This window comes from Salarias fasciatus (assembly GCF_902148845.1).
Source record: "Salarias fasciatus chromosome 7 unlocalized genomic scaffold, fSalaFa1.1 super_scaffold_4, whole genome shotgun sequence".
Taxonomy (NCBI): Eukaryota; Metazoa; Chordata; class Actinopteri; order Blenniiformes; family Blenniidae; genus Salarias; species Salarias fasciatus.
Genome location: NW_021941229.1, coordinates 2838368 through 2858282, shown reverse-complemented (window position 1 = coordinate 2858282; position 19915 = coordinate 2838368). Strand labels below are relative to the sequence as shown.

The window sequence follows — 19915 nt, the reverse complement described above, 5'->3', positions numbered from 1 at the left end:
GAGGAGAGGGGAGGAGGAGGGGAGAGGAGAGGAGAGGAGAGGAGGAGGAGGAGAGGAGGAGGAGGAGGAGAGGAGGAGGAGAGGAGGAGAGGAGGAGGAGGAGGAGGAGAGGAGAGAGAGGAGGAGGAGGAGAGAGGAGAGGAGAGGAGGAGAGGAGAGGAGGAGGAGAGGAGGAGGAGGAGAGGAGGAGGAGGGAGGAGAGGAGGAGGAGAGGAGGAGAGGAGGAGGAGGAGGAGGAGAGGAGAGGAGGAGGAGGGAGGAGGAGAGGAGGAGAGAGGAGAGGAGAGGAGGAGGAGGGAGGAGGAGGAGAGGAGGAGGAGGAGGAGGAGAGGAGGAGGAGAGGAGGAGAGGAGAGGAGGAGGAGGAGGAGCAGGGTGGATGGAGACAGCACCATCCCATCCTCCCCTCTCCCAGGCTGCAGAGTGATAAAAGCAGCTACAATCTGACCTGCATGCCTGCAGGACCCCCCCCCCCCCCCCCCCCCCCCCCCCCCTCCTCCTCCTCCATCCTGGGATGCCTGCCGCACGCACAGTGCGTCACGGCGCCTCCTCGTGCGTCCTTCCGCTGCGCGCTCACGCCTCTCCGCCTCTCCGCACCTCGGAGGTGATGAAACGGACGGTAGAAGCGCGCTCCCCCGGCCTGACGCACGGAGCGCGCACCCTCCGCGGCCCCGGATCGGAGCGTCGGTGAGTCCGCTCGTGCGCCCTCGTCCACGGTGCGGCCTGCGGCGCTCGGCCGCTCCCTGCCAGTGGATGATGGTACACGCAGCAGCCCCGCATCGCCCCTCGTCCTCCGCTCGGCTCCCGGCTCCGCGATGCGCGCCCTGGCCGCGCCTCCTCCGCCTCCGCCTCCTCCGCCCCGCGCCCGGCCGCTGATGCGGTGCGACCGGCTGCTGTCGCATGCATCCGCCTGCTTGTCCTCGTCCTGGCCGCTGTCTGAGCCGGCGGCCCGGCGGCCCGGCGGCCCGCAGCGCGGCAGGATGGTGCGGATCGCCAGCGCGCTGGGGCTCGTCATGTTCAGCGTGGCGCTGCTCATCCTGTCGCTCATCAGCTACGTGTCCATCAAGAAGGACTTCCTGCTCAGCACCCCCAGATACGGAGCCAACGGCGGACCCAGGATGTACATGTTCCACGCGGGGTTCCGGTGAGTCCAGGCCAGCTGCAGACCCGCTGATCCGCCGCCTCCCTGCTCAGCTGGGGGTATTTTTAGCCCTGCCAGGTGCCAGGTGTCCCTCCGGGGCGGGACTGGGACCAGCTGATGGCTGGTGACGGAGACGTCCTGTCCTCAGGACACTGAGGCCTGCTGAGGCCTGGTCTGGTCTGGGATCAGGTTTCCTCATCCGTCATTCCTTCAGTGGAGGGGCAGAGTGGGAGGAGGGGCAGGGGGGTTCATGGTCTGATTCCTCTGAACACACTGACAGAGCTTCACTGTCTCTCAGGGACATCAGGATCAGACAGCTGACCTGAGCGTCAACGTTCAGCGCCTTGATCCGGAAGTTACCGCGGTGGGATTCAAACCGGGGATCCTCTGCTCTGCACTCCAGGCCTTATAGCTCCATATTGTCTGCTTTACTGGAGACACATTTCTGAGACACAGCAGACACCGAAGGACATATGTCTCCAACACAAAGCTGTGTCCAGTGGAGTGAGATCAGATCGGAGGAGGAAGATCCGTAATCTGGAGATTAGCAGCTCAGATGAAACTCCAGCAGCTGTCAACATCTGGCAAAGAGGGCCGCAAGCCTTCAGCGTGTGTGTGTGTGTGTGTGTGTGTGTGTGTGTGTGTGTGTGTGTGTGTGTGTGTGTGTGTGTGTGTCCTCCAGGTACTCGGGTTGCATTAGAGGTTAATTAGTGCAGAGGCAGACAGAACGGTGCAGAGCAGCCATCAGGAACAGGGTTCATTCAGGATTTCTAACAACCGACCACAGAAAACTGAAGTTTAGTGAAATGGTAACCACGAGGCTAAACGCTAACGCTAACAACCGGATCTGGACAGAGACAGAAAGTCAGCATTGTGCTAAAGACTAGTGTTCATTTCAATGAAATAGAAATTAGAGACTTTTTGTTAGGAAAAACACTTTAACAGGATACTTTAAAACAGAGAGAATATCTGATTGGAGGTGGAACCACAGTGGAATCATCAGAGTACATGTTCTGCTCATGTCTCTGAAGCCACAAGCGTCCCGGAGCGTTAAAAAAGACAGATAGATGGAGTGAAGAGAGCTCCAGGGAGTGTTGGCTCCTGGAAATCCTGAAATTATTGAGAAAGCTCAGATTGGACCTTAATACATGCAGTCCACACTTTATCAGGATTCAACATGTAATTATGAAAACACTGCTGTTTGCTTTAGGAAATTATCATGGAAACTCCCATTTTATTGACCATGAAATACTAAATGTGAGGACATGGAGGTCAAAGGCCAAGAAAGAGACGGAACACTGGATGGAACTGTCTCCAGTGCAGCTCTGCCTTAACATCAGGAAAAACCAGTTCAAGCTTTATTCATCATAGTGAAGCTGAATTCCCGTCTCAGCATCCTCCACATTTTCACAGTATAATCTGGGTTTTTGCGAGGAGCTTGTGAGCAGAGGGTCCTGGGTTCAAATCCCACCAGGACAGGATTACACTGAGCCAAACTGCCCTCTGCTTCTGAGGCCCGGGCCGAGGAAGAGGTCAGATGTAGATTAATGACTGATTGGAAGTTTTCTTCTTCTCTCATCACTGACATGACTGGAATCTACTTTTTCCTGAAGCTATGAGCTCACTGAAGCGTCTTGACCTCCTGTACGATCCACTTTTCAACACATGAAGATGTTGTGCGCACACACACACACACACACACACACACACACACACACACACACACACGCGTATGCGTGGATTGATACGCTATAAACATTAACATTAAGCCTTTTCAGAAAGTGTTGTTTTCGCCCGTTTACACAGCGATGGCTTCAGAGTGTTTTCAAAAAGTTCCAGCTCTGGCACCGTTTCCATTAGAAGTGTGAGAGCTGCACTTTCAATCTGTTTCTAAATGCAACAGTCGCAGTTAAAACCAAAGAGAGCAGCTGCTACCACAGGAGAACTGGCTCGTGGCGGCCAAGCGCTCGTAGAGACGTCGCTTTTTGATCCTTGGATGTCGGCTCTTCCTGTCATTGTGAAGCAGAATTCACCGAGCGTTGGATTGTTCTCCACTAACAGGGAACGTGAGCTGGTTTAGACCGTCGTGAGACAGGTTAGTTTTACCCTACTGATGATTTGTTGCAATAGTAATGCATCCTGTCAAATTAATTCTGAATCTGGATCCGTTAAAGAGGGAAAAACCCCAAAATCCCACAGCAGCCTGCAGGAAAAACAAAGAAACAAGAAACCCCTGCAGAACCAGGCTCAGATCTGTTTGATTAGGAGACAGAAAGAAAAGATCTGGACAGACCGACAGAACAGACTGCCTGACGTTACGGGACGGTTCATCCACCGGCTGCAGACGTCAGTGAAGGTTCTCCAGCCGTCTGAACCTGCAGCGGTTTCTCTGGAGACCCGTCCAGAGTGTCCTGAAGCAGCTCTAACTGAAGCCCCACTAAATAGAACGGTCCTACAGTAGAGACTGTGTCGGCCTCCAGAAGTGAAATTAGGGATGTAATGATTCACTGAGTCCATGATTCCGTGTTATTCATGATGTTATGTCCACAATACCTGTTTTCCCATAATTTTATCCCAAAAAATGTCTGATTTTAACTGAAATCTTTTTCTTATTTCTATGGAAACCATCTTCTTCTCAACACTATGTCAAATTAAACATTTGGTTTCTGAGGCAGGTCCAGTAATTGAGTGTAAGGTATCAACTCAGGCATATTTTACTTTTATTTAGAACAGAATAACTTCAAATATCTTTAGTTTGAACAAAAATCAATTAAACTGAAATCTCAAATAAAATAAACTATAGGGAAAATATATTCAGTGATCAATCAAAAGCTAGTTGCAGCATCTGAAGGTTGTTGTAGGCTCACTCATTATTTTCTCACAGTGCCGCTCTCCACTCGTGGGATATTTGACATGTTGGAGGAAGTTACCAAACCTGAATTTGACAATGATCTTTCACAATCAGAGCTTCAGAAAAGACTGCAAGGCCATGAAAGAGTTTTGAAACAGGAAATATCTTTGATTGGAGCTTCCAAATAAAAGTTTTTGTCTTGCCAAGCTGATTAGCATGAACTGACATCTTTACACACATCTTTACCTGTTGTAAACGAAGCCGGCAGCTGAAACTCCTCCCAGTAGTTTGAGAACTGCTCACCATGAAGGCAAATGTACAGTTTGTGCTCAGTAGGTGGATCAACCTGCATTCCAGGACGTGACGGGAGAGCGCGGCGTTGGTGGAGTCGGTGCGGCTCGGCTCTGCGTTAGAAAGAAGCAGGCGGTAAATCTGCGGCGCCCGACATGTTGGGTTAGGGTCCGGAGCGTGACGCCGGAGCGGCGAGGGTCTGAGGAGGCTGCTGGAGGCCGCCCGGCCGTCCTTGGCTGCTGTGATTTACAACATGAGAGCCGCCTTCATTTTCCCGCTGCCGGTAATCATTCTGCTGCTGGCCGGCTGTCACCGCAGGCCAAGGTTACCGCTCCCAGGTGGAGGGAGAGGCTCTTTAAGAGAGAGAGCTGCTGCTCAGTCCCTGTTTCTTCATCCCATCCAGGGAGGTTTGCAGGTTGGATCTTGTCTCGGTGTGAAAGTTCGCCGTGCTTTGGGTGACCTGCTGGAAGGATCCCAAGTAGTAAGTTTGTCTAAATGCCAGATTTCCTGTATTTTTAACAAGAAGAGGCACTGATGCATTCATCCCTTCATCCTCCCTGGAAAGCTACACTCCAGTAGCATCATTATTCACTCCTCACTGACACGAGGAAGTGGGATTAAAGCTCTGTGAGCTGAAGATGAGGTGCACCTTGTGTTAAGCTCCAGCTGTCGTTTTCACTGCTGCTTGGCTAAAGGAGGCCCGATACAGCGCCGCACTGTGCTCCTGAAGGAAATGACAGACGCCTGCTGGTTTATCCGTCACGTCAGACCCAAAACATGCTGGATTCACTGAACCTGACGGATTAAAAGATCACTTTTATAAAACAGGCAGAACTGTGGGGAGGCGGATCTCCTGACCGGACTCTGAGGAGGACTCAACCTAAAGTATCACAGTTTCTACTTAGTGTCTGCCTGTTGTCGTGTAAATGCGCAAAAGCAAAACTTTCTGAAAATGCTCCGATCACGAACACACTTTAGCAAACTGCACATGCTCGGTAGATGGACAGCACGAACAATTTTCTGTCCCGATCATAACTGTTTTTCTGCAGCAGGATTTTGACTGTGAGTATCTGACAGCCTGTGACTGAGCCGGTTCTCTCTGTGTTCCACGTCTTTCCTCCTGCAGCGAGAGGCCGCCTCGTAAGCCCGACTTGAGGTGAATACAGAGACGGTCCGACGTGTTCAGCAGCTGGATCCTCCTCTTCGTTAACGTCAGCTGCTGCCTCTGCCTCAGCTCAGAGCGTCGCGCCGTTTGTGTCGCCCGGGAGACACAAAGCAAAGACGAGCTTCAGACTGTGGCTGGTGTGGCGCTGAAATCCAAACGGCGTGAAATTTAAGGAATCTAAACTCCATTCCATCAGGAAAATTCTCTCACTTGACTTATTGGTGTCCTATCAGAGCAGAACGCTGACAGATTTTCCCTTTGGCTCTTTGAATCGGCTCTCCAGATGTTTTCAGTTGGACTGAGGCGATAGGTCACTGCTCCCCTCGCTGAAAACGCTTCTTCATTTACCTCAAACTCAGTTTCCTGACACTGCAGAACACATTTCTCTCTAAAACGTCTTGGAATCTTTAGATTTTATCTCTTTTTTCAATTTATTTCATCATGTGATGCAGTGTTGTGAACCCAACAGCATGATGGTTCCTCCACCGTGTTTTAAACGGTTTATTCTGCTGTGGCTAAAGATTAAAGACAGACTATAAAGAGTCTTTTTGTCAAAATTAGATTTCAACATTTTCTAAAATTCAGAATATTTAGTAAAGTGACTTATCGTTAGTGTTTGTCTTTAAATTGGAGCATGACGATGTGAGCAGTGTGATCTTTTCCCCTGAAACATTTGCAGGTTTTCTCATTTTTCCTGGTGAATTTCATGCCGGTCTGGACTCAGCACCACACCTTCCAGTCTGGGTGGATAAAGATGGCAAATGCTGCAGCACAAAGCACCCGATGGAGGTCAAACAGTATTTGTACGGTTTTGTTTTGGACCGATGGGGTGGACGTTCTCCATCGCCTCGCTCCCTGATGCAGAACAAACTCTAAATACTATTTGACCTGAGGTGTTTGCTGTGGAGTCTTGACCTGAAACCCTGACATTTTGAAGTTCAGCCTCGGTGATGAGGAGCGTCTGACTCCTGTCAGGAGTTACTTTAACCTCTGCTGCAGGTTATAGAAATCCTCAAGAAGAATTATGAAGCAGATTTATTAGTGTTACTGTGACAGTTTGTTAGTTTTACGTTTGGAATAAATTCACTAACTATTTAATTTTTACAGTTTCATTTCTGAAGAATTGTTTGTGGGCTACAAAGATTGTGTTTAATCTGGTCCATGAGCCAACAGTTATCGCTAATATAAAAGATAAATTAACAGTTATATAAATGAGTAAATGGTGTCCAACTTAAGGCCCGTGGGTCAAACCTGGAACCTCAAGATGCTCCAAACGAGAAAACCTTGTTGTTGTTTTTTTAAACAAATTTCTTAAAGCAATACTTCAACATTTTGGCAAATTGTCCCATTTAGTGCAATTCCTTAGTCATTTCGAACAGCATACTTACTGTTTTTGTGAGGGCGAGCTGTTGTTTATTCAGAGGCGAGTCGGGGAAGGTTTTCGGGATGGACACAATGGAAGTGGATGGTATTTTTGTTCCCCCTCGTCAAACTCATCAAATACACAATCCAACAACCCCAAAACACTTTGGTGGACACGTTATAATCCACACATTCACTACGCTGTGGAACACCAACAAATAATATTGTAGCGTTACGACACTGAAGCAAATACTGGGAACTACTTTTTTCTTTTGAAATCACTACGCCCAGACGCCATGTTTAGTAAGTAGTTCCGTCTTAGCAATCTTCGCAAAAACCACTCAATCTGGTAATTTTGCATTAATATTTCACAGCGTAGTGAATGTGCGGATTATAACGTGTCCACCAAAGTATTTTGGGGTTGTTGGATTGTGTATTTGATGAGTTTGACGAGGGGAAGCAAAAATACCATCCACTTCCATTGTGTCCGTCCTGAAAACCTTCCCCGACTCACCTCTGAATAAACAACAGCTCTCCCTCACAAAAAAAGTAAGTATGCTGTTCGAAATGACTAAGGAATTGCGCTGAATGGGCCAATTTGCCAAAATGTTGAAGTATCCCTTTAAGAGTAGTGAACTCAACCCAACATGAGACCTGAGCTGAGATATCGGTTATGAAAACTAGCTACCTAGCTGCTATCTAACTAGCCTCAAAGCCATGCTGTCAGGGGGAGTTAGGAAAAACACCCATAATGTCACAACTCGAGACGTTTTCTGAACTTTTAACTGTATGTTGCGTCATTAAAAATGGCTTTATATAAGATTTTTGAAAGGAATGTTGCAGCTTTGTAAAAATAGACATTTTCATCAGGTAGGCTACTCTTTGCACAACAACATAGAAGAAAGAAAACGCCAGGTTATTTTACCAATCCAGCCCACTCAAGAGGAATTCGAACTGTATTTGGCCCCTAAACTAAAAAGTTTTCGACACCTCTGATGCAAACCAGAAGCTTACTTTTTAAATAAAGTATTGAATCCAAACGTTAGCAGGTTGATTTAGTTGAGTTGCACGGCTAAATGTTAGCAAAGATGCTAAATGGAGCTACGCTTCCAAGCTTTCTTCTCCTCAATAACCAAGTCTAAAGTTTAATATATTGGATTACTTCTTTTCTATTTTCCAGTTGAATCAAGCAGAATGTTTCCTGCTTTTTCTCTTTGCCAAACCAAGGCTCAACATGCTGACCACATGTCTGTCAGATTTACACTCAGGAAGCTGAACAGGTTCAAAATGTCAGGCTGGAAGAGTCAAGCTGAACCTGTTTCCTGTCCGTGCTGAGCGCTGGAGGGACCCAGGCTTTCTGCACTGCAGGACGACGTTCATCTTCACAAGTCTGCTTCAAATTCACATTTAATCCTGGAGACAAAACTCAGTGAAGATTTCACTCAACTCCAGACTGGTGAAGATGGACAGACTCTTTACGCCTTGTCGGTCATTTCTCAAGAAAAACACAAAGCGAAGTGAAGCCGGACTGACATGCAGGGCAAAACCTGGAAATGACTGAATGAATGCTGGTTTCCTGAAACTCATGCATGTTTTAAGGCATTTCAGCTCAATCAGCTCGTCTGATTGCTATCCGGAGGACCCACCTCGATATTCCCTCATGACTGGTTTTTATTCTTTATTTCCAGTTTTTAATGACCTGCTATTGCTCAGTATATTCACATTATAGCTCATGAATAAACAAATGCAGGCAGTCAGACACTTCCAAACAAACAAACAAAGTGAATAACTTTCAAAATAAAGATGAAAACAGGAAACTAATGTCATTAGATCTAAAGGAACCAATAATGTTATAATTGTGCCTGTTTTAAAAGTAATAACCTGAAAAACTTAAAAAAAATATGTAATGTTAAGATTTGACTTAGTGTTTTTGATAAGAAAACTGTATTGAATTTGTTTCTTTCAGGGGTAAAGAAAATAATTTCAACTATTATCTTTGGTAATTAATTTAATATTACATAATAATATTACATTAACAGCAATTTTTACACTTTCCAGAGATGTTTACTAACATATAACACAGTGATTTAATATTATAACTTACATTCCAACACTTATATTAATGCATTAAGTTCAGTCAGAGCTCTGGATCATAATGAATATTTGTCTCGTTTAAGAAATGCCTCTATCTGTAACTCCTGTCAAGTTAGTTTCAAATCCTGAAGCCAAAATGTAATATTTTATTAAAGAATAGAGAACATCTATCCTTCCTAAATCTTCTCTTAAAATATATATATTAAAATGTATTAAACCAAACATGCACAGTTTGTGGTTTAGTAATTCTCATTTCAGCAGTTTGAGTTACTTTCGCTGCTTGTTAAGGTGAGTTTAATTCCTCTTTAAAAAAAAAAAGAACTCAAGCACAGCAGAAGCAGCAAATATCCAATCTGATGTATAAAGACGTCTGTGCTCCGGTCAGATGAAGTGTTGAAAGATTATTAATCCAAAGTGAAAGGCAGATTCTCTCCAGCCTGACTGCCTGCTGGGTTTTCCTGTCCTGATAGAATCACACGAGCTGAAATGCCTCTGAGAACGGTTTGAAGCTCTGAGAGACGGCGAGTCTGAAGGGAGGGTAAACCTCTGTGTGCCCCTCCTCACCCCCCTGTACCCCCCCCCCCCCCCCCCCCCCCCCCCCCCCCCCGCTGTGCAGCTCCCAGCTGGCCCTGAAGTACCTGGATCCAGCCTTCAGCTCTCTGACCAACAGTCTGAGTGAAGACCTGCAGAACTCCTCCAAGTGGAGATACAACAGCAGCGCCTTCATACAGCAGAGGTCTCACACACACACACACACACACACACACACACACACACACACACACACACACAGCTGTGTCTGTAAACAGTCAGAAAAGCCGTTTCTCACCTGTGTGTGGACTGATTCAGTCTGCCACAGCAGTAATAAACAGCCACACACACACACAGCTTTTAGCACTTTCAGCAGAGTGTGAGGAGAAGTTCAGTCTGAGGAAACGTGAAGCGAGGCAGCTGTCAGTCTGGAGGAGACGCCTTGCGTCTGACCAGCCGTCCCTCTCAGGAAAACCCTGAAGACGTGAGGTTATTGAAGAGTCTATAAAACCTGAGTCCATGTCTGGAAATGTTTTGGATTTCTGATTAACCACATGGATCTGATCCCATAAAGACATACCAGCTGTGAGTTTAACGTGGACTTCCTGGGAGCAGGTTAATGAGCGACGCTCGTCTTCCCGTCCCGCAGGACGGAGATCTCCCGCTACATCGACATGGCCCACAACTTCACGCTGACGCGGGACGCCGTCAAGATCGGCCAGCTGATGCACTACGACTACTCCAGCCACAAGTACGTCTTCTCCATCAGCGAGAACTTCCGCTCGCTGCTGCCGGACGCGTCGCCCATCCTCAACAAGCACTACAACGTGTGCGCCGTGGTGGGCAACAGCGGCATCCTGACCGGCTCGCGCTGCGGCGCCCAGATCGAGAAGTTCGACTTCGTCTTCCGCTGCAACTTCGCCCCCACCGAGATCTTCAAGAAGGACGTGGGGCGGCGCACCAACATGACCACCTTCAACCCCAGCATCCTGGAGAAGTACTACAACAACCTGCTGACGGTGCAGGACCGCAACAACTTCTTCCTGAGCCTGAAGAAGCTGGACGGCGCCATCCTCTGGATCCCCGCCTTCTTCTTCCACACCTCGGCCACCGTCACCCGGACGCTGGTGGACTTCTTCGTGGAGCACCGGGGTCAGCTGAAGGTCAAGCTGGCCTGGCCCGGGAACATCATGCAGTACATCAACAGGTGAAACGCCGCACACACACACACACACACACACACACACACTCACACGCTCACAGCCGCCTCCCTCCTCCTCCTCCTCCTCCGTCAGTCAGCAGGAATGTATTTCTACTAGAGCTGTCAGTTGTAATCACATTAATCACAATCGGAGGCCTTTCAACGATTCATTTTTTTAAAGTTGTGATTAATCACAGAATTAGGGTTAGTTTTATCAACTGGCTCGAAGAAAAGAAACAAGAGAGAAAAGTCATTTTCCCGTCATGGAGGCTTCATTGTTTCTCCTCCCTGTTCAGTCCAGCTGAGCGATGAGGATCAGATTCTTCATCTGAAGCTTGAAATGTTTCAGATATTCAGACTGTTCAACACTGAGAGAGAATCTGGGCCTGGCTTCCCCTCAGCAGCTCAGCTTTACACTGTTGGATGGTTCAAATCAAACATTTTGAGTGTTTTGTGATGAGAAACTGCTCCACTTCAGTTTAAAGATTCACATAAATCTCCAGTTTTGTGCATCAAATTGGTGATTTTGTGTGTTGATTTCAAGTTCACAAATGATGCGATTAATCACGATTAATTGTGATCCAAGTTGTGATTAATTAGTTTCAAAAAAATTTGATCGATTGACAGCACTAATTTCTTAATTCTATCTTTTAAAGATTCATTTCTACATTTCAAACTTCAGGTTAGTTTGTTAAATCAGATGAATTCGCCCTCGCTTCCCGATGCTGACGGCGGTGACCCATCAGGTCTCCTCCGCTGCGGCGTTCATCCTCCGCTGCGGCGTTCATCAGCTTAGAGTTCAACCCTGACTGCAGTGAAGCCGGCCGTGACCCCACGTCGGCCTGCGAGCCTCATGTTTGACACCCGGCGCTCCGGGCTGCTCGTCGCCCTCGGGGCTCTTTGATCTGCCGTCCATTAGAGACCGTTTACCCAGAATCCTCCCGCTGGAGCCGCGTCGGCCTCCGTCTGTTTCCTCCGCGGTTCCGGTTCTGTTCGTTCAGACGCGAGGCCCGTTAGGCCCCAAAGCCGGATTAGAAAGAGAAACAGTCTCTTAGTGGAAGCTACGAGGGTGTGAGTGTGTGTGTGTGTGTGTGTGTGTGTGTGGAGAGGGCTTAGCGCAGCAGAAAGGGCCTCTCTGCTCCTAATCTCCACCAATCCCATTAAATCTACCTGCTCGGGAAGAATTAGCGCTCCTGAGCAGCTCAGGCGGCTTTCAGCGCCTCCAGGACTCCCGGCAGCTTTTGTTCAGGCCTCCGCCGAGAAGCGCCGTCTTCTCAGACTCCTCCACCCTTTTCACCGGAGAAGACTCGAACCTTCAGGAAGAAAAAAAAAAACAGCGGCGAAGATTTGAAACGGAAAACACAAACATAGAAATGTACAGAGAAACCTGATTCTGTTTTGTTCTAATGAAGAGCATTCTGTAAAATCTGCTTTAAATCTAAAGAAAAAATTAACTGAATTTGACAAATTTTTGATTTAATTCATTTTTTTAAATATAATAATATTGCTTTACACAGCCCAGGTTTTCATGGTAATAAATAGAATTATTGATGTTTCCTTAAGTTCTATCATTGTAGTGGATCTTTTCTTTTTATTGTTTAATTTATTCTCTTCATTTTCTTCTGTTTTCCTCTTTTTTTTTCATTCAATTCTGGTTTACTTTTTCCAAATTCATTTCATTTATCTATTGTTTGGTTTTTAACCTCAATTTTCTCATTTGATTCTGTTTTCTCAGTTTTGTTTATTTGTCTTCTTCAAAGTGTTTAAAATCTATTTTACTTTATTCTGTGAATTTTCTCAAACAGGCCCCCCTGCTTACTTTTTTTCTTTTAATTCATAGAGATTGGTTTTATTAATTATTAATAATGCATAAATAATTTAACTGACCTTAAATAACTTACAATCTCATCAATGTAAACGTTTTATTACACAGAAATATTTATACAAAACATCTTTATTTCAGATGGTTACTTTTTTTTAATCATTTGATTAGAATGAATAAATATGTGAGATACAGTTCTTTCATGTTCTGTAGCACTCTTTAAAAACTTTATTCTGACTGTTTGTGTTTCTAAAACTTTGTTTTAGTTTTATAACATCTTAAAGTCAGAATGTGGTTGAAGAATTTCCTTGTTGGATTAATGAAGCACTTCTATTTTCTTCTCTACATCAGTATTTATCATTGTTTTATAAAGTATTTTCTAAAACGTTAAAGTGGGAAAAATGGCAGAATTTCACAATTTGTGGGGAAAAAAAACCTGTAAAAAATGAATTCTCACATTCATTCTCACAATCCATGGATCCATGTGGATATAGATTCAGGAATGAGCGTGTGTGGTCAGAGGTCAGGAGTGTTCAGGCCGTGGACGTCTCCTGGTTTCTCATGGACCTCTCCCCCCCCCCCCCCCCCCCCGGCCTCAGATCTGATTTCACCTGCCGTCTTTCCGCCTGTCGTCCTCAGCTACTGGAAGACCAAGCAGCTGTCGCCGAAGCGCCTGAGCACCGGCATCCTGATGTACACGCTGGCCTCGTCCATGTGCGACCAGATCCACCTGTACGGCTTCTGGCCGTTCGGCTGGGACCCCAACACGGGCCGCGAGCTGCCCTACCACTACTACGACAAGAAGGGCACCAAGTTCACCACCAAGTGGCAGGAGTCGCACCAGCTGCCCGCCGAGTTCAAGCTGCTGTACAAGATGCACACCGAGGGGCTGCTCAAGCTGTCGCTGTCCCACTGCGCCTAGCGGACGGCGCGTGGAGCGCTGATAAGTCGGCGGTGTCTCGCTGCACGGCTGACGGACTGAATGTTTCTGTTCGGTTCTGTCTGGTCGGATCAACACTGAGCCAAAACACTCTCCCCCCTCACTGCTCTCACACCTTCACACTCCTCCAGCAGCTCCTGGTGGGTTTTCAGCGGGTCGTCCGGCGGGAGGCGGCGTCTGCAGCCGGCGGCGGAGGTTCAGCCGCGAAGCTCTCCCTGTATCACAGCCAAACCCGCTTTATTACCTCATGTTTATTCTGTTTACACTGGAATGATGAAAACAGGTGAACTCGCTCGGGCTTCAAACTGCTGACATTACCGCAATATCGAGAAACGTCTCAATCTGCTCAAACAACCAGACAAGTTTCAAAAGAAAGAATAGTTAAAATGGAACTGAAAAAATGGAAAAACCGTTTTTCAGTGTGCTTAAGGTCACTCGGTTCAAATCACTGCAGAATAAATGAAATGTCTGGAAAACTTAAAAAGGGGGAATCCTGTTAAAATGTAATAGCATGTGTGAACTGAAGGTCGTTTTTGTATGTCCAAAAAAAAAAAAAAACATTAGCTTGAAATAATGGATAAGGTACAATATTGAAAATTTGTAAGACTGCGAAAACTGTTTTAATCAATAGAAAAGTAAAAAAAAATCAAAAACAAATGGATAAAGGAGACAAAACAATTGAAAAAACGGATTCAGTTAAAACGACTTAAAGAGAAAAAAAAAATTAACAATTAAATCAAACGTCACTTAAAGGGACTTAAGGCAACTTTACAAAATGTACCTCAGTGCTGCTTGATAGGCGCTGTGGGGAACTGCAGCCACCCGCCAAGGCGGCACGGGAGCGCGCACAAACACTACTGACTGTCCGTCAGTCTTCTTTCTTTCTTTTTTTTTAACTCACGAGATAACGCTGATAAAGTCCTTTTTTTCTTTGAGGGCTTTGAGTGATGCAGGTCGTTTGATGGCTGCTGAAGAATCCATTTGAGTCCGTGTCCACGGCGGCCATGTTCTTCCTCTTCCAGAGCCGTCGGCAGCGCGCATACAGCGTCAGTCTACGTCACATCCCCACGATAGCGCGGGAAATTCGGACCCCGAACAGCAACAAATTCTGTGGCACCCAGCCTGTGTAAGGCAACAGACAGAGACGTGGATTGGCCTGTTAGTTTAGGTTTTTGATGCTTCACGGCCCGTTAGCACTGAATAAACTGGAAATGCAGGTGTAGTTTTTCACAAATCTTGCCTTAAGTCCCTTTAAAATAGAGTTTTTCTGCTTTTTGGTCGTAAAGGTTGTAGATACCCAGGATGGACGGATGGATGGATGATGGGTGATGGATGGATGGGCTGCACCATAAGGAGGAACCCGGTCTGATTCCAGCCTTCCCTGCAGGACTCAGGAAGACGCTCGGTCTCCACTCTGGACTGGCGTCCCGTCCTGATCTGGCACAGTGCCGTGCTGACTGGCTGCCTGACCGGAGAGACGTGGAGAGGTCCCTCAGTCTCCTTCAGTCGGTTCCTCCAGGTCTGCAGTACGGAGGAGACCCTGAACGCAGCACAAACCCTCACCCTGACGGCACTCGCTGGTTTTTCTGGTGGAACTGGTGAAGTGTTACAGACCTGCGTCACAGCAGCCTCTCATGCCAGCCGGAGTGTTGGACTGACAGTTATCCTGTTCAGACGCTCTTCATCTGCCTTCTTTCTGTTTGCTTGCTTGAAGCCGTCGTGAAGTGAAGGATGGAGTGACACAAGCACAAGAAGAGAGGAGGAACCGTGGAGCTCAGTGTGTGGAGGAGGCTGTCTGATCAAACTCATTCAATGAGCAGTGTGTGTGTGTGTGTGTGTGTGTGTGCGTGCACAAACTATATCAAGTGTGTCAAGTTTTCATTTTCTGCACTAACCTTTACCAGGTCAGGACAGGTTTCCTGAAGAAAAGCATCAAGTCATCCAGTTTGAGAAGGTTTCCACCACTGAGTCTTCATCCTGCTGGGAACTTCTCATTTCCCAGTGTCCAGCGTCCAGCTGTCACTTTGTGTCCAGATCTCACAGTCACAGTCGTCTTGACGGTTGTTTTAAAGCCTCACAGTGTTGAGATGGAGCTGCAGCAGAAATGTGGATTCAGTGGATCTCTTTGTTCTCCTGGCGCCTCGTCTCCCCCGGCTCTGGAGCAGAGCTCAACCTGCAGCTCCCTCAGCTGCTCTGTGTGGCTCTCTGAAGCTTTCTGAACGTTATATGTCCAGCAGTTTATCATTCTTCACATTTTATTTGCATATCTGACATATTGTTAAAGCGTCTCCTGGCTAAAATGTCTGAAACTGCTCATGATGCTGTTTAGAAAAAGACTACTCTTTGCTAACACTGCTCAATAATAGGGGGGGAAATTGGAGGGAGGATTGGAAAATAACACAAAGTAGATAAAACATCGTAAACTGTCAAGAAGGGAGTAAAAACAGGAGTTAAAGAGTTAAAATGTTTAACATGGCTCAAAAACTTGGTGAATAGTTAAAATGGCTAAAGGAACCAAGCTAGCTGAACCAAGCTACATCACTTCTGATCGACTGTCATGAATGTACGTTTAGCAAAACTACAGAAATACCTTTACAAGCTGTGTGGTTAATGTTGGTGGTAAAACGTGTTTAGCGGCTCTAGAAGAGTTTTATTTGGTGAAAAGTGAGAAAAACGTGTGTTTAGATGGGAAAACTGGCAGAACCCTGCTCCCGCGGGAAGTCTGACTGAACCCTGACCTCCTGAGGCAGGAGTCCTGTTCGGTCCGGAGACGTGGAGACAGACGGAGACGGAGCGGCGTCCTCCGGCCGGCTGATATTCTGTCGCGTTGTGCGGAAGTGGCCCTGCTGCATCGCTCTCTCAGGTTTTAGTGATGAGTCCTGTCACTGCTGCTTCAGTCCACACATCCAGCGTTTGTTTCCGCTGAGCGAAGCTCAGAGCCGACAGACCTGCGACTGTTTTTCTAACCTGCGGCGGTTTCAGCTGCACCTCCTGCCTTGTCTGTGTTTGTTTTATGGAAGGATTGGAGGACTGGACGGACACGTTTTCAGGACCACGACAGAAAGATTGTCGGCTGGAGGAGAAGCTATACTGACTTTATGTTCTTTCATTCATGGTTTTTTTTTTGTTTTGTTTTGTTTTGTTTTCGTGATTTGAAAGTGAATCTGGTGCGTATCAGGGGACATTTTATCCCGAATGTATTTCGTGCATCATGAATGAAGCGGCGGTCAGCTCCGAACCGGCGCCACATCCAGAGAACCTCCACCCGTCTGCTGTCCAGCTACGTCGACTTCTTCCTCATGTAGTGCTAGAAAAACAATATCTACTGCGTATTTATTTCATGATTTAGTCATTAAACGAATGAAATGATCCGTTTGAGCAGTGGCTGGTGTTTTCTGTGACGTCCAGGAGGTTTGACTCCGTCCTGAAGAAGAGGGAGGTCTGCCGACTCCTCAGGAGAACGAGCACGCTGTCCAGGATCTTCACAGATATTGATAAATCTCTGTTACCTTTATACAACTTCATGAATCTGAGTAAATGTGAAATCTTAATGAATTTCAAGAAACTTAAAAAATATTATTGGATCTTGAAAAACGTAATAAACCTCAATATAAATAACCTGAATAATATAAATGAATAATAGAATAACTGAATGGGTCCTGAGCGACGTCGTCCTCTCATTAGAAACCAGCTCGGTGTTAAAGGTCAGGGGTCATTCTCACAGAGAGATCACAGCGTCTCCTCCTCATCCTCCTCGGTTTTCTGCAGCAGAATGTTTCAGGAGGAGGAGCGGCGCTCTGAATGTAGGTCAGCGCGTATGGAAATGAGCGCAGTCAGATGGCTGACCTTTGACCTCTGACCCTCTCGGTGGTCCTGCTGCCGCTGACAGGTCAGAGCGGCAGGTCGCCGTTTGCTCTCAATTCAAACAATTTGTAAAATTACAGGCTTGATCAGTAAAATACAGTCAAAAAGAAAAAAGCCAGTCATCAGTCCTGACTGATCTGTGATCAGCTGATATCTGAGCATGGAAAACAGAAATGTGAAGGAAGGAAAGAGAATCTGAAACTAAAGCTAATTCAGTTTAGTTTTAATGTAGTGAATATTAAACGCCTGCAGAGGAAATAAATACAGACATGATGGGAAAAGAACCTAAAGAGGTTTGATGAATCATTTTCTTCCTGCTTTGGAGGAAAAACACTGGAGATAATCTGGATGGATTAAAAGAGAAATGAGCCTCTCTCTCCCAAAGACTCAGAGTTTACTGTTCATGAACCGGGAGGAGGGAAGATATAGACACTGAAATGAAAAGTGGAAAATCAGCAACAGTTGGAGAAGAGAAATAAAAACACAGAGAGAGAGAGAGAGAGAGAGAGAGAGAGAGAGAGAGAGAGAGAGAGAGATCAACGGTGTTTTTATATGTAGTGCTTTCCTTGGGACATCATCACACACACACACACACACACACACACACACTCACACACACACACACACACACACACACACACACACGCTCAGTCTTGTATTTCTATCCTTGTGGGGACCGTCCATTGACTCCCATTCATGTCTAGCCCCTAACCCTGACCCTGACCCTAACCCTAACCCACACCACAACAAAGCCTAACCCTAAAGAAATGTTTTTGCACTTTTACTTTTTTCAGTAACAACAACATGGTCAAGAAAACACTGTTTCTCCTACTTAGGACCGGAAAAAGGTCCCCACAAGGCACGTCGTTCCACGTTTTGCTATCCTTGTGGGGACATTTGGCCCCGACAAGGATAGAAATACAAGAACTCACACACACACACACACACACACACACACACACACACACACAATTAAAACAATCAAAAACACTAAAGTATATATATATAAAAAATATAGATAGACAGATGATAGATAGATAGATAGATTCCTAAAAGTTGCACACTTTTATATTTTCTTTAGACTTCAGACCACCTGTGATTTAAAAGTTTGTAAACTCCTCTTCCTCCTCCTCTCCTCTTCCTCCTCTCCTCCTCCTCCTCCTCTTCCTCCTCCTCCTCCTCTTCCTCCTCCTCCTCCTCTCCTCCTCCTGCTGTTGTCTCATCTCTTTGATCAGCAGTGTGACGATTCGGCCTCCTTCTTGATGAGAACAAATCAATAAGTGAAATGTTATGATTAAAGGAGCAACTCTCCCGAGGACATTAAATAATCATGGAGGAGGAGGAGGAGGAGGAGGAAGAGGAGAGGAGGAGGAGGAGAGGAGAAGAGGAGGAGGAGGAGGAGGAGGAGGAGGAGGAGGAGAAGCAGTTCAGATTCTTTCAGGTTTTCCTGTTAAAATGAGTTCTAGTAAAATATATACTTCTCTTGCTTTTGTTAGAAACAGTGGAAAGGTTTCATTCAGCACTCCAGGGGGGATTCTCCTGCAACACACCTGTCATTCATTTCAACCAGTCATATCACTGTATAAAATATCTTATATTTGCAAGTTGTTGTTTTTTTTTTTCTTATTTTTACCAAAAACTGCTTTTTCCTCTTTAACATTAGCATTTTTTCTTGAAGCCAACAGTTTTTCTCTGATGACTGTGTGTATTTTTTGACGTTTTAACTGCTGTGTTTTGCTTTTACCTTCACAGACTGTTAGTTTGTTGAACTGCTCATCAGAATCCGTCCAGCCCTGCAGAGGCAGGGTTCTCCACAGGACCGTCTCTCCTGCAGAGTCGTTCACAGCTCTGCCCAGACGGCGTTCGTCAAGTTAGAATTTCTGAGGTTACATTAGATGAAAACGTGAAAAACATATACAGCGTCTTATACTCAGTTACTTCACCGAACACAATATTCAGGTCATGTGACTGAGATCTGACTTTATTACACTGAAAACACTTTTCACTTTGACACATGAAAACTTCCTTTTGAAGAACGAACCGTCCGTTTTGAACAAGTGACGGGGTCTGCAGGCCGTCAGCTCCGACTCAGGCTTCTGAGAAACAGATCAACAGCTGGGCAAACGTGAGAGAGTGGTGTGAGAAACAAACCAAAACACTGAAGCACACACACACACACACACACACACACACACACACACACACACACACACACACACACACACACACGTGTTTTGCTGCAGATCAGAGGGAACATGGCCACAGGCTGCAGCAGCTCATGTTAATTCAGATCAATATTAGTGATCAACTTCCATGTGAGCTCAGTGAGGACAGTGTGTGTGTGTGTGTGTGTGTGTGTGTGTGTGTGTGAAGTCGAACACATTCAAAGATGCTAATCATCTGTGAACATCAGAGTTTGTTCTCTCCTCCTCTCTTCTCTTCTCTAAATGAAACCCGGAGCCTTCCTCTAATAATCTGCTTTATTCCCTCTTCTGCTTTTTGACGTTAACCCTTCATGTTGCTCCTGACTTTAAAGTTTCCTTCAGATGAGCAGAACAAGGAACAACTGCTGCTTTTCCATCTGCAGTGAGACTTTTCTTCTCTTCTGGAGTTTGTTTTGGGAATGTTTTAGACTGAAACTCCGGAAATGTCTG

The 19915-nt window shown here is 46.2% G+C and overlaps 1 protein-coding gene across 2 annotated transcripts; it reads left to right on the top strand.

The window, feature by feature from the left end:
• Positions 1-934: 934 nt before the first annotated feature.
• On the top strand, positions 935-13539 carry st8sia3 (ST8 alpha-N-acetyl-neuraminide alpha-2,8-sialyltransferase 3). Of its 2 annotated transcripts, XM_030084866.1 has the most exons (5): positions 935-1143; positions 5409-5438; positions 9520-9639; positions 10084-10641; positions 13097-13539. In XM_030084866.1, exons 1-5 carry the CDS (start codon positions 980-982, stop codon positions 13377-13379), a joined length of 1155 nt encoding a protein of 384 aa, XP_029940726.1. In that variant the 5' UTR covers positions 935-979; the 3' UTR covers positions 13380-13539. The 2 variants fall into 2 exon arrangements, with proteins under 2 accessions (XP_029940726.1, XP_029940725.1); XM_030084865.1 differs by lacking the exon at positions 5409-5438 and having other exon boundaries at positions 955-1143; positions 13097-13538.
• Positions 13540-19915: the final 6376 nt, after the last annotated feature.